Genomic DNA, 14,318 nt, shown 5'->3' on the forward strand with positions numbered 1-14,318 from the left:
TTGGTAGAGGAACTAGGGCAGTGGTCTGTGTGTGTTGGTAGAGAAACTAGGGCAGTGGTGTGTGTGTGTTGGTAGAGGAACTAGGGCAGTGGTCTGTGTGTTGGTAGAGGAACTAGGGCAGTGGTCTGTGTGTTGGTAGAGGAACTAGAGCAGTGGTCTGTGTGTTGGTAGAGGAACTAGAGCAGTGGTCTGTGTGTTGGTAGAGGAACTAGGGCAGTGGTCTGTGTGTGTTGGTAGAGGAACTAGAGCAGTGGTCTGTGTGTGTTGGTAGACGAACTAGAGCAGTGGTCTGTGTGTGTTGGTAGAGGAACTAGAGCAGTGGTCTGTGTGTGTTGGTAGAGGAACTAGAGCAGTGGTCTGTGTGTGTTGGTAGAGGAACTAGAGCAGTGGTCTGTGTGTGTTGGTAGAGGAACTAGAGCAGTGGTCTGTGTGTGTTGGTAGAGGAACTAGAGCAGTGGTCTGTGTGTTGGTAGAGGAACTAGGGCAGTGGTCTGTGTGTGTTGGTAGAGGAACTAGAGCAGTGGTCTGTGTGTTGGTAGAGGAACTAGAGCAGTGGTCTGTGTGTGTTGGTAGAGGAACTAGAGCAGTGGTCTGTGTGTGTTGGTAGAGGAACTAGAGCAGTGGTCTGTGTGTGTTGGTAGAGGAACTAGAGCAGTGGTCTGTGTGTTGGTAGAGGAACTAGGGCAGTGGTCTGTGTGTGTTGGTAGAGGAACTAGAGCAGTGGTCTGTGTGTTGGTAGAGGAACTAGAGCAGTGGTCTGTGTGTGTTGGTAGAGGAACTAGAGCAGTGGTTTGTGTGTGTTGGTAGAGGAACTAGAGCAGTGGTCTGTGTGTGTTGGTAGAGGAACTAGAGCAGTGGTCTGTGTGTTGGTAGAGGAACTAGAGCAGTGGTCTGTGTGTTGGTAGAGGAACTAGAGCAGTGGTCTGTGTGTTGGTAGAGGAACTAGAGCAGTGGTCTGTGTGTTGGTAGAGGAACTAGGGCAGTGGTCTGTGTGTGTTGGTAGAGGAACTAGAGCAGTGGTCTGTGTGTTTTGGTAGAGGAACTAGAGCAGTGGTCTGTGTGTTTTGGTAGAGGAACTAGAGCAGTGGTCTGTGTGTGTTGGTAGAGGAACTAGAGCAGTGGTCTGTGTGTGTTGGTAGAGGAACTAGAGCAGTGGTCTGGGGTCTGTTAGTTGGTAGAGGAACTAGAGCAGTGGTCTGTGTGTTGGTAGAGGAACTAGAGCAGTGGTCTGTGTGTGTTGGTAGAGGAACTAGAGCAGTGGTCTGTGTGTGTTGGTAGAGGAACTAGAGCAGTGGTCTGTGTGTGTTGGTAGAGGAACTAGAGCAGTGGTCTGTGTGTGTTGGTAGAGGAACTAGAGCAGTGGTCTGTGTGTGTTGGTAGAGGAACTAGAGCAGTGGTCTGTGTGTTGGTAGAGGAACTAGAGCAGTGGTCTGTGTGTTGGTAGAGGAACTAGAGCAGTGGTCTGTGTGTTGGTAGAGGAACTAGAGCAGTGGTCTGTGTGTTGGTAGAGGAACTAGAGCAGTGGTCTGTGTGTTGGTAGAGGAACTAGAGCAGTGGTCTGTGTGTGTTGGTAGAGGAACTAGAGCAGTGGTCTGTGTGTGTTGGTAGAGGAACTAGAGCAGTGGTCTGTGTGTTGGTAGAGGAACTAGAGCAGTGGTCTGTGTGTGTTGGTAGAGGAACTAGAGCAGTGGTCTGTGTGTGTTGGTAGAGGAACTAGAGCAGTGGTCTGTGTGTGTTGGTAGAGGAACTAGGGCAGTGGTCTGTGTGTGTTGGTAGAGGACCTAGAGCAGTGGTCTGTGTGTGTTGGTAGAGGAACTAGGGCAGTGGTCTGTGTGTGTGTTTTGGTGTATTCTCAGTGTAAACACTGTGGTTGCTGCTCTCTCTGCTCCAGTTCTGAGCTGGCTTAGTGTGGGAAATCAGGTCAGGATTCATTTCCCCATTGTCCCTTGGCCTCTCTCTGTCCCTCGGCCTCTCTCTGTCCCTCGGCCTCTCTCTGTCCCTCGGCCTCTCTCTGTCCCTCGGCCTCTCTCTGTCCCTCGGCCTCTCTCTGTCCCTCGGCCTCTCTCTGTCCCTCGGCCTGTTTTATCTTACTTGCAGTTTCTCCATCTTTATTAGATTGGCTGTATAGGCCTGCATTTTCTCCCCATTACCCCCTCCCTCGGTTTCTCTCTCTCTCTCTCGGTCTCTGTGTGCGTGTATAGAAACTGATATCAGATTATGAGACCTCTGTGCGATTAGTGTGGTAGCTGTGATCTATTAAACTGACATGGGGTGAGGGGCTACGGTGCCCAGCAAATATTCCAGAATCTGAAAGCGCTGTAATGAATATGATTAAGCTGACTTGTGATCATCATGGTCATTGTTGTTTCGAATTGGCGGCAATGTAATAAGAGCAATATTTGGTTCTCCCGATTGGCACAGCGTGGCTAAGGCACTGCATCTCCGTGCTAGAGGCATCAATACAGACCCTGGTTTGATTCCAGGCTGTATCACAACTGGACGTGATAGGGAGTCCCATAGGGCGGCGCACAATTGGCCCAGCGTCATTAGGGTTTTGCCAGGGTAGGCCGTCATTGCTCCTTCATGTGTGGACTAGTTAAATAAAGATTAAATAAATTATAAAAACATTTTGTAAATAATAATTTGTTCTTAACTGACTTGCCTAGTTAAATAAAAATAAGTAAATGTTATAGCTGCATTTTAATGTTGTCTTTCCTCTCCTAGTCTCCTTGTCTCCTATCCCATTACACCCCTCACTCTCATGAATCTCTTCCTGTCACTCCATTATTTCTCTTTCTCAGTCTTTCTTTCTCTTTTTTTTATCTTTCTATTTTTCTTTCCCTCTTTCTTTCTATTTTCTATTTTTTTCTTTTTTTCTATTTTCCCTTTTTTCTATTTTTCTTTCAACGGTTGCTGGTTTGAATCCCCGAGCCGACTACGTCAGCCTGTGTAGCCTTCTCTAGCCTCGGCCTGCGCAGTCCCCTCTAGCCTCGGCCTGCGTAGACCCTCTAGCCTCGGCCTGCGTAGACCCTCTAGCCTCGGCCTGCGTAGACCCTCTAGCCTCGGCCTGCGCAGTCCCCTCTAGCCTCGGCCTGCGTAGACCCTCTAGCCTCGGCCTGCGTAGACCCTCTACCCTCGGCCTGCGTAGTCCCCTCTAGCCTCGGCCTGCGTAGTCCCCTCTAGCCTCGGCCTGCGTAGTCCCCTCTAGCCTCGGCATGCGTAGTCCCCTCTAGCCTCGGCCTGCGCAGTCCCCTCTAGCCTCGGCCTGCGCAGTCCCCTCTAGCCTCGGCCTGCGTAGTCCCCTCTAGCCTCGGCCTGCGTAGTCCCCTCTAGCCGTGGCCTGCGTAGTCCCCTCTAGCCGTGGCCTGCGTAGTCCCCTCTAGCCGTGGCCTGCGTAGTCCCCTCTAGCCGTGGCCTGCGTAGTCCCCTCTAGCCGTGGCCTGCGTAGTCCCCTCTAGCCGTGGCCTGCGTAGTCCCCTCTAGCCGTCTCCCTGCGTAGTCCCCTCTAGCCGTCTCCCTGCGTAGTCCCCTCTAGCCGTCTCCCTGCGTAGTCCCCTCTAGCCGTCTCCCTGCGTAGTACCCTCTAGCCGTCTCCCTGCGTAGTCCCCTCTAGCCGTCTCCCTGCGTAGTCCCCTCTAGCCGTCTCCCTGCGTAGTCCCCTCTAGCCGTCTCCCTGCGTAGTCCCCTCTAGCCGTCTCCCTGCGTAGTCCCCTCTAGCCGTCTCCCTGCGTAGTCCCCTCTAGCCGTCTCCCTGCGTAGTACCCTCTAGCCGTCTCCCTGCGTAGTACCCTCTAGCCGTCTCCCTGCGTAGTACCCTCTAGCCGTCTCCCTGCGTAGTCCCCTCTAGCCGTCTCCCTGCGTAGTCCCCTCTAGCCGTCTCCCTGCGTAGTCCCCTCTAGCCGTCTCCCTGCGTAGTCCCCTCTAGCCGTCTCCCTGCGTAGTCCCCTCTAGCCGTCTCCCTGCGTAGTCCCCTCTAGCCGTCTCCCTGCGTAGTCCCCTCTAGCCGTCTCCCTGCGTAGTCCCCTCTAGCCGTCTCCCTGCGTAGTCCCCTCTAGCCGTCTCCCTGCGTAGTCCCCTCTAGCCGTCTCCCTGCGTAGTCCCCTCTAGCCGTCTCCCTGCGTAGTCCCCTCTAGCCGTCTCCCTGCGTAGTCCCCTCTAGCCGTCTCCCTGCGTAGTCCCCTCTAGCCGTCTCCCTGCGTAGTCCCCTCTAGCCGTCTCCCTGCGTAGTCCCCTCTAGCCGTCTCCCTGCGTAGTCCCCTCTAGCCGTCTCCCTGCGTAGTCCCCTCTAGCCGTCTCCCTGCGTAGTCCCCTCTAGCCGTCTCCCTGCGTAGTCCCCTCTAGCCGTCTCCCTGCGTAGTCCCCTCTAGCCGTCTCCCTGCGTAGTCCCCTCTAGCCGTCTCCCTGCGTAGTCCCCTCTAGCCGTCTCCCTGCGTAGTCCCCTCTAGCCGTCTCCCTGCGTAGTCCCCTCTAGCCGTCTCCCTGCGTAGTCCCCTCTAGCCGTCTCCCTGCGTAGTCCCCTCTAGCCGTCTCCCTGCGTAGTCCCCTCTAGCCGTCTCCCTGCGTAGTCCCCTCTAGCCGTCTCCCTGCGTAGTCCCCTCTAGCCGTCTCCCTGCGTAGTCCCCTCTAGCCGTCTCCCTGCGTAGTCCCCTCTAGCCGTCTCCCTGCGTAGTCCCCTCTACCCTCGGCCTGCGTAGTCCCCTCTAGCCGTCGGCCTGCGTAGTCCCCTCTAGCCGTCTCCCTGCGTAGTCCCCTCTAGCCTCGGCATGCGTAGTCCCCTCTAGCCGTCTCCCTGCGTAGTCCCCTCTAGCCTCGGCCTGCGTAGTCCCCTCTAGCCTCGGCCTGCGTAGTCCCCTCTAGCCTCGGCCTGCGTAGTCCCCTCTAGCCTCGGCCTGCGTAGTCCCCTCTAGCCGTCTCCCTGCGTAGTCCCCTCTAGCCGTCTCCCTGCGTAGTCCCCTCTAGCCGTCTCCCTGCGTAGTCCCCTCTAGTGTTTAAAGAGGCGTGAATGGCAGAGTTGCTTAGTGTGGGTTGTTGTTTGTAATCAGTCACCAGTCTTTATGGCTACATAGTACTCTAGCTATTTGAGCAGGAGAAGTTAAAGGCAGAACAGAGCCTTGCTCTAGGGCTTTTCCAGGTGTATTAATACACCTGGCAAAGCCCTAGAGCACCGGGACACTGCAGCATGGGGAGGGGTTAATACACCTGGCAAAGCCCTAGAGCACCGGGACACTGCAGCATGGGGAGGGGTTAATACACCTGGCAAAGCCCTAGAGCACCGGGACACTGCAGCATGGGGAGGGGTTAATACACCTGGCAAAGCCCTAGAGCACCGGGACACTGCAGCATGGGGAGGGGTTAATACACCTGGCAAAGCCCTAGAGCACCGGGACACTGCAGCATGGGGAGGGGTTTAATACACCTGGCAAAGCCCTAGAGCACCGGGACACTGCAGCATGGGGAGGGGTTGTCCCGGTGCTCTATGGTTTGGCTCAAAGCCCGACCTTCACACTCTCAGAGTGTGATATCAGTCTTGATATCACACTCTGTTCCAGTTGTCATATGACCTTCTTTTACATTTATTGAACCTTTTATTTAACTTGGCAAGTCAGTTAAGAACAAATTGTTATTTACAATGACGGCCTACCCCGGCCAAACCTGGACGATGCTGGGTTGATTGTGCGCCGCCCTATGGGATGATCTGCTGACAGGCATGAGGAGTTGTTTTCTGAGGGTGGGACTGGGAGCAGTGTCTTAGCTGTCAACTTTAGCCTAGTTCTGCCCTGCCTGTGTGCATCACGATGGCAGATAAGAGGTCCAACTGTGGTCAATGTGAGTAATATTCAACATGTTTGACCAGCGGTAAAGATTAAAAGCTGTCCTTTGAGGTCACTCAAAAATGTAATCTAACGCAACAGTTTGTTTATCTGAGTTTACTCAACAAACAAGACGTACTGATGTGGAATTGCACTTTTGCCCCAGAAGCACAACACATCCAGTGTTTTCCTTATGACTCAGCAAAGGTCAGACTTTAACATCAGAGAGGCATGTCTGAGACATGAGGTGATAACTTATTACTCAAGTACTGGAATGATACAATCTAGAGGTCCTGCGTCATCACTGAAGAATGCAGAGTTTGACAGGAAATCCGTCCAGTGTGACCAAGGGGTTTTGCAACCCTCCATTATCTTTCGTTAGGCTGGTTTAAAGCGGAATCTGACCTTTTTTGTTTGTAGTTCTATTCAGAGGCTTCTGTGTTCCCAGGGCTATGCCAGCATTCTGTAATTCACAGAACTAGGCTAGCTGAACATTCTGGATTCCTTTCTGCATTTGAATGGAACACTCCCCAAGTAGCATTGTTTCAACTCTGTTTGGTAACTGTGTTCCCTCTGCATGTTTTCTTTCGGCTTGCCAAACTGAGCTGAGGCCTCTATTGAAATAGACCTTCCCAGATCAGCTGAGGCTGAATTCTTTGAAAGGCTCTGGTCAATTCAGATTCTCTCTCTGGGGACCTAAGGGCTCTAAATTTTGAAGAGAAACACTTTAGTCTAAACCTCAAAACGATCTTAAATATTGCTTACATTCTATTCTCTAAAATAGCCCCTTTTCATTGATTAAGAGAAGAAGAAAAGAGAAGTATTCTGACGCATCTAGTGGTCAGTGTTTCACTAAGGAGACATTGTTAGAGGTCATGATGGTGGTGAAACACAGTGGGGTAACCTGTTAGAACTGACTCAGGGGCCGGTGGTGTTGCTTGTCCTTTCCTCCCAGCCATGTAGCTTTGGATAATCTATCAGACACACCGATCAGCTGCTCTCTGGTAACCGTGGCAACCGTATAATGAAATGGTTTATTTTTTTCCTTTGCCCCACGGACTTCTCCATCCCTTCTCTCTTCAGCTATCGATTAAAAATGTTTTGTTTTTTTTTAAACAGAGGCTGGAAAACATCTTAGAGTGGCTGCTGCTTAGCACCTGACATCTCTGGGGAACAAGTGGAAAACACTGGAGGGAGAGTAGGTTTAGGGCTAGGTATCTCACAGGGGACTGAGACAGAACCACTCAGACATGGAGAATGACAAACATTACAATGTGCCTGTATGATTTACTACCAGTCATTTAACATGTAGGATAGACCTGTGTGATTTACTACCAGTCATTTAACATGTAGGATAGAGCTGTGTGATTTACTACCAGTCATTTAACATGTAGGATAGACCTGTGTGATTTACTACCAGTCATTTAACATGTAGGATAGACCTGTGTGATTTTACTACCAGTCATTTAACATGTAGGATAGACCTGTGTGATTTTACTACCAGTCATTTAACATGTAGGATAGACCTGTGTGATTTACTACCAGTCATTTAACATGTAGGATAGACCTGTGTGATTTACTACCAGTCATTTAACATGTAGGATAGACCTGTGTGATTTACTACCAGTCATTTAACATGTAGGATAGACCTGTGTGATTTTACTACCAGTCATTTAACATGTAGGATAGACCTGTGTGATTTACTACCAGTCATTTAACATGTAGGATAGACCTGTGTGATTTACTACCAGTCATTTAACATGTAGGATAGACCTGTGTGATTTACTACCAGTCATTTAACATGTAGGATAGACCTGTGTGATTTACTACCAGTCATTTAACATGTAGGATAGACCTGTGTGATTTACTACCAGTCATTTAACATGTAGGATAGACCTGTGTGATTTACTACCAGTCATTTAACATGTAGGATAGACCTGTGTGATTTACTACCAGTCATTTTAACATTTAGACCCCAGTTCACTAGAAAGGTGTGGTTCTACAGTATGTGGACTGTGTCGGGGTGTGTGGTATAGTCATGCCTGGGCAGGTAGAATACACGAGACCTCCGGAGATCAATAAGCACTGATGACTACAGGGTGGAGTATTATGCTGCTGCCTGCCATGATTACAGACCACAGGAAGCAGTGTAGAGCTGAGACAGACCTGGGCAGAGACATTGAAGATGAACCTAGATTATATGGTAGAAAGATGAGCAAGTGTGTTAAAAATAAAATGTATTCTTGTATTTTATTAATATTCTTTCAGGGAGGCTATTCAGGAGAGGGGAAGTTAACTCTTATATTATATATATTTTTTTTTAAGGCTTTTGGTTTCACCTGTCACTCACTCTGTATTTTGATATGCTTTAACACATCTGTTGTGTCATTGCAAAGCGACATCTTTATCTTCTACACCCACACCATTCCTATCATCCCCCTTCATGGTGTTCTCACAGGGAGCGATACTCTCTGTGGCTTCACCTCTCAGTGAAAGGGAGATACCTAATCAGTGGTACAACTGAATGCATTCATTAACCCACCATCTCTGCCATAATCTACGTCTTCGGCGCCCGGGGAACAGTGGGTTAACTGCCTTGCTCAGGGGCAGAACGACAGATTTTTACCTTGTCAGCTCAGGGATTCGGTTACCGGCCCAATGCTCTAACCACTTGGCTGACTTCAGAGTGCTGCTGATTCCTGTGATGCAGTTAGCCTTACATGTTGACATTCCTTAGACTCTGCAGTTAGCCTTACATGTTGACATTCCTTAGACTCTGCAGTTAGCCTTACATGTTGACATTCCTTAGACTCTGCAGTTAGCCTTACATGTTGACATTCCTTAGACTCTGCAGTTAGCCTTACATGTTGACATTCCTTAGACTCTGCAGTTAGCCTTACATGTTGACATTCCTTAGACTCTGCAGACAGACTACAGACTTCACCTACTGTAGTTTGGTCTGGCTGTGGTGGGTTTGTTTGGACAGTGTTTGCACCGGAATCATTGAGTGATGAATGTGAACACTATGGGTGTAAAATACAGTATTCATTGCAGTGGGTTTGTATCAGTAGGTCTACTCTGCAGGGAGGGTCAGACCTCAGCTAGCTAGCACTGCCAGAGACAGACACTGCTGTTGGCCTACAGATAAACACTGCCAGACAGACATAATACTGTAGACCAGGGAGGGGCGACTCCAGTCCTCGGGGCCTGATTGGTGTCACACTTCTGCCCCAGTCCTGTTAAGTGAAACACAGCCGTCTTGGCTATTTTAATGCTGTTTCTGTGCTTCCGTCTTCCCGGCTCCATTGTTAAGTATTCTTCTGTATTTGAATGAGTGATGACGGTATCACCCTGTTAGAGAGGAAGGAAGAGAGGGGTTGTGGGAGATGTGCACCCATCTGTAATCAAAGCAACATGTTTGGAATGTCTCTGGAATGAGTCTTACTTTCATTCCAGCAGCGGGACAAAGACTCTGTCTGACCATCAAGTTATGAAGGTTACACAAATAGAAATGTCAACTACTTGGTTTATATAGTCATCAGTCTTGATATTAGATTGTTTGAGAACTATTTGTTTTACTGGCCAGTTAAGTCCACTATTCACTCACTGCACTGAAAACAACCTCAGCCAGCGTCAGCCAGCCGGAACATCAGTGCCAGATGTAATCGGATGAATCATCCAATGTGAGCTTCTTCCCTCTTGTGGCTGTAGCCAGAAGTGCAGACCTTTGTCAGCGTTCTGGCACGTTCTCTCGAATGATTTACTGGAAGGGGTGGGCTCAAGATGACCCTGATGTTGAGGAAAATGTCAACAGTGAAAGGGATTCACTTTGGGGTTACTGCTGTTCCACACAGGGGGGTTACTGCTGTTCCACACAGGGGGGTTACTGCTGTTCCACACAGGGGGGTTACTGCTGTTCCACACAGGGGGGTTACTGCTGTTCCACACAGGGAGGTTTTCTTGTTGTGGACGTGCTGGAAACATTTATTTGGCTCTGATTTTAAAATAAGTGAATTATATAATAAAGGTATAGTCATTTTAGGTTTTGTTTTGGGTTCTACCTCATTTTGTTCACCAACTCCCTTCTCTCTGTCTCCAGGACCGGTTTGCAGAGATCTTTGGGATGGACGCTGCAGCCGAGAGCAGGAAGTCTCAGGAGAGCTTTAAGAAGTGGCTTCTGGCGGGGATGACCCTGGTCACAGGAGTCGTCGTAGGGTCACTCTTCGCTCAGAAACGCCTGTGAGAACGACAGCCACAACAGACGCCGTCTTGTAGGCGGGGAAATGAAGGAATTGGTTGACTTTTCTTATTTCTCCTTTAATTTCCAAGAAAATACATTAAGTTTGAATCTTACATCCCACCATACACTGAGGACTCTGACAAACTGTTGAAGAGAGCGTGATGGTCACCTATGTTACCCTCATCAAAGACCTCCCTGCAACACCCTAAAACACAAGAAAATGGAGGGAGGAATCTAGAAGTGTCTTGGGCCAAATCTTCCTCTTTTTCCTTTTGTCTACTCTTTCCTGTTCACCTTTTCTCCTATTGCTGTATTAATTAGTTTTTACAAATGTAAAAGTGATTCAGAAACAAGCTAGCGCATCATATTAGGCGCATTGGCCTGAAATTAGTGAGGTAATTTAATTTGTCGTGTGTTGTTCATTGGTTTGTTTTTATTTTTATTATTTTTTACCATTAAAACCCACGTGATCATTTCCTGTTGTGATGGTGGTCAAATACCTGGCACACAGAACACACAACGTGCACAACAAACCACTAGCCAGTGACGAAGAGTATTTATCTAGCTGCTGGGGATAGAGGCTCAGTTGGAGAAAACGTTCAGTATTTAAAACTTACAACACAACCTTGTGATCATTTTAGCTAATAAGATTGAAGATGAATGAAGCAGAAACCTTATTTAGTGAGATTACAGATTGAGACTTCTGACGTTCATATAGATAGATCTAAGACATGAGAAAATGTTGTCAGGCCAACTTCAAGGTCGGACCCCTTCAACCTGCCACCTCTGTCTGCCTTAGTTTTCACACGTGTCACATTCGTTTCTGATCTCCTTCCTGTCACATCAGCTGATGGCGTGCGTCACTCAACCTGCTGTTCAGAACACACCTGTCAAACCTAGTCGACAGAGACTGAGGAAAACGATTCCTTGGTTTCCAAGCGTCTTTAATTTAAACACAGCGTCAGTAAGTCAGGAGGGTGTTTGTAGTCTGGTGTTTTCATAGTGTCACGCTCTGTGAGCTGTCAGTTAGCTTCATTCAGGCGGAAGTAGGAGGATGAGAAGGAGGGTGGGAGGAGAGAGGCGAGACGGGTGCAACGCCCCACCCACATTCTGACCCTCTGCTTCAGGGAACGGAGTCCTAGGGAAGTAGGGCTCCTCTTGTGTGACCGGTAGACGGTTGTAAACCCAGCCTTTGAGACTTTGCAGCGGTGTCCCGCGTTTCAAAACTGGAATGAGGTCTCACTTGCTGTGGTTTTTCCACATTTTATTTGAACAGTGTAGCAGACCTGTGTTAAACTTTAGAGACATGTCAACGTTTATATGCTTTATTTTATGTCAAAGCCCTGTTAGTTTATAGTTTATTTACCCCACGTTTGCTATGCATTTCCTGCTTAATATTGTTGATTTTAAATCTTATGTTTTTTTTGCCTGCTTTTCTCAATTGCAGATTTAATAGCTTGGGTTTCATCAGGAAACATTTATCCGACTGCCAACACCCTCCAAGCCGCTCATACAGTACCGGGCCCTCCAGTGTATTTAGTTACAGTACCAGGCCCTCCAGTGTATTTAGTTACAGTACCAGGCCCTCCAGTGTATTTAGTTACAGTACCGGGCCCTCCAGTGTATTTAGTTACAGTACCGGGCCCTCCAGTGTATTTAGTTACAGTACCGGGCCCTCCAGTGTATTTAGTTACAGTACCGGGCCCTCCAGTGTATTTAGTTACAGTACCGGGCCCTCCAGTGTATTTAGTTACAGTACCGGGCCCTCCAGTGTATTTAGTTACAGTACTGGGCCCTCCAGTGTATTTAGTTACAGTACCGGGCCCTCCAGTGTATTTAGTTACAGTACCGGGCCCTCCAGTGTATTTAGTTACAGTACCGGGCCCTCCAGTGTATTTAGTTACAGTACCGGGCCCTCCAGTGTATTTAGTTACAGTACCGGGCCCTCCAGTGTATTTAGTTACAGTACCGGGCCCTCCAGTGTATTTAGTTACAGTACCGGGCCCTCCAGTGTATTTAGTTACAGTACCGGGCCCTCCAGTGTATTTAGTTACAGTACTGGGCTCTCCAGTGTATTTAGTTACAATACCGGTACCGGGCCCTCGAGTGTATTTAGTTACAGTACCGGTACCGGGCCCTCGAGTGTATTTAGTTACAGTACCGGTACCGGGCCCTCGAGTGTATTTAGTTACAGTACCGGTACTGGGCCCTCCAGGATATTTAGTTCCAGTACCGGTACTGGGCCCTCCAGGATATTTAGTTCCAGTACCGGTACTGGGCCCTCCAGGATATTTAGTTCCAGTACCGGTACTGGGCCCTCCAGGATATTTAGTTCCGGTACTGGGCCCTCCAGGATATTTAGTTCCAGTACCGGTACTGGGCCCTCCAGGATATTTAGTTCCAATACCGGTACTGGGCCCTCCAGGATATTTAGTTCCGGTACTGGGCCCTCCAGGATATTTAGTTCCGGTACTGGGCCCTCCAGGATATTTAGTTCCAGTACCGGTACTGGGCCCTCCAGGATATTTAGTTCCAGTACCGGTACTGGGCCCTCCAGGATATTTAGTTCCAGTACCGGTACTGGGCCCTCCAGGATATTTAGTTCCAGTACCGGTACTGGGCCCTCCAGGATATTTAGTTCCAGTACCGGTACTGGGCCCTCCAGGATATTTAGTTCCAGTACCGGTACTGGGCCCTCCAGGATATTTAGTTCCAGTACCGGTACTGGGCCCTCCAGGGTATTTAGTTCCAGTACCGGTACTGGGCCCTCCAGGGTATTTAGTTCCAGTACCGGTACTGGGCCCTCCAGTGTATTTAGTTCCAGTTCCCGGGCCCTCCAGAGTATTTAGTTAACAGTTTGTTCAGGTCCACCGTCACCCTGCTTAGGATCTTGATGCTCTCCTCTCCTAATTATTTTCTGTTTGATATCTCAAGAACGCCATATTATTTGATTCTCTGGGGACAAGGTGTTCTCTTTACTTATGAATATACTGTAGATCAGGGCTCTGTTCCTGGAGAGCTACCGTCCTGTAGGTTTATACTGAAACCCTGTTCCTGGAGAGCTACTGTCCTGTAGGTTTACACTCCAACCCTGTTCCTGGAGAGCTACCGTCCTGTAGGTTTACACTCCAACCCTGTTCCTGGAGAGCTACCGTCCTGTAGGTTTACACTCCAACCCTGTTCCTGGAGAGCTACCGTCCTGTAGGTTTACACTCCAACCCTGTTCCTGGAGAGCTACCGTCCTGTAGGTGTACACTCCAACCCTGTTCCTGGAGAGCTACTGTCCTGTAGGTTTACACTCCAACCCTAATGTAGCACACCTGAATTAAATTATCTGGTTGATAAGCTGAATCAGGTTAGTTACAGCTGGGGTTGGAGTGAAAACCTGCAGGATGGTTGCTCTCCAGGAACAGGGTTGGAGTGAGAACCTGCAGGATGGTTGCTCTCCAGGCAAAAAGCTGGCCACGCTGCTCCAAACATCAAATTTCAAAGTGTATCGTTCCATTTCTCCAAACGTCAAATGTTGAAGTCTAGGGATTCATTCTGAATGGTTAAGGTAAGTGTTAAGGTTTGGGGATATTGTCCTCAACTGGGATCGAACACACAGCCTTCTGATCCAGAGTCATGGGATTTTGGCCATCCACAACACCCTGGCAAAACCCAAGCCTACTTGATGGTAATAGTGCTCACTGTTGTCCCTAGTGGCCGGTTTTGAAGGCATTTCCCAACATTTTAGGAGGTGGATAGACGTCCAATTTCGACACCAAACTTGAACGACCTGGCTGCTCCAGGAACAGGGTGGGAGAGCCCTGCTATAGATGAATATCTGCCAACTGATCATGAACCATTTCATCACAGACCTGATTTGATTATACATTCCAAGACAGTAATATATGTTTCTAGTGTGTGCCCCACAAAATACTAGCCTGGATGCCAGTCTAATCCACTAGCCTGGGTGCCAGTCTGTTACTGCTCTCTTGCCGACTCCTTATAGAATTGTCATAACCAGGCTAACAAAAAGCTGCTTGCAGGCAATGTGACCTTTGTCACATGAAGAAGTTCCCTCCGTGTGTGTGCATTCGTGTTGTATGGAAAAGGTTTTGCAGGAGGCATAAGAATGAATTGAAGCAGCATTGACACTATGTACTAGTTGTTTAAACCATCATTAGAATAGTATCATAGTTACTAACATAAAAAAAAACAGCGAGCTGACTTTGAAATGTTATTTATGATATTTGGTGTAAAGTGTCCCTTCAAATTGCCTTATT

General features: G+C 48.7%; 2 protein-coding genes across 2 annotated transcripts in view; both read left to right on the plus strand.

Moving 5' to 3' along the window:
- Positions 1-10,525, plus strand: part of LOC120061477 (bcl-2-like protein 1) — a 35,963-nt gene extending 25,438 nt beyond the window's left edge. The window contains exon 3 of the mRNA XM_039011317.1: positions 9,910-10,525. Coding sequence (XP_038867245.1) covers positions 9,910-10,053 — 144 coding nt within the window. The 3' untranslated portion in view covers positions 10,054-10,525. The remainder of the gene's footprint in view (positions 1-9,909) is intronic.
- Positions 10,526-10,654: 129 nt separating this feature from the next.
- Positions 10,655-13,131, plus strand: LOC120061475 (putative per-hexamer repeat protein 5). Its single transcript, XM_039011316.1, has 2 exons — positions 10,655-12,373; positions 12,404-13,131. Exons 1-2 carry the CDS (start codon positions 11,466-11,468, stop codon positions 12,897-12,899), a joined length of 1,404 nt encoding a protein of 467 aa, XP_038867244.1. The 5' UTR covers positions 10,655-11,465; the 3' UTR covers positions 12,900-13,131.
- The last annotated feature ends 1,187 nt before the right edge of the window (positions 13,132-14,318 follow it).

The sequence above is a fragment of the Salvelinus namaycush genome, chromosome 16 (genome assembly GCF_016432855.1).
Source record: "Salvelinus namaycush isolate Seneca chromosome 16, SaNama_1.0, whole genome shotgun sequence".
In the NCBI taxonomy this organism is placed as follows: domain Eukaryota; kingdom Metazoa; phylum Chordata; class Actinopteri; order Salmoniformes; family Salmonidae; genus Salvelinus; species Salvelinus namaycush.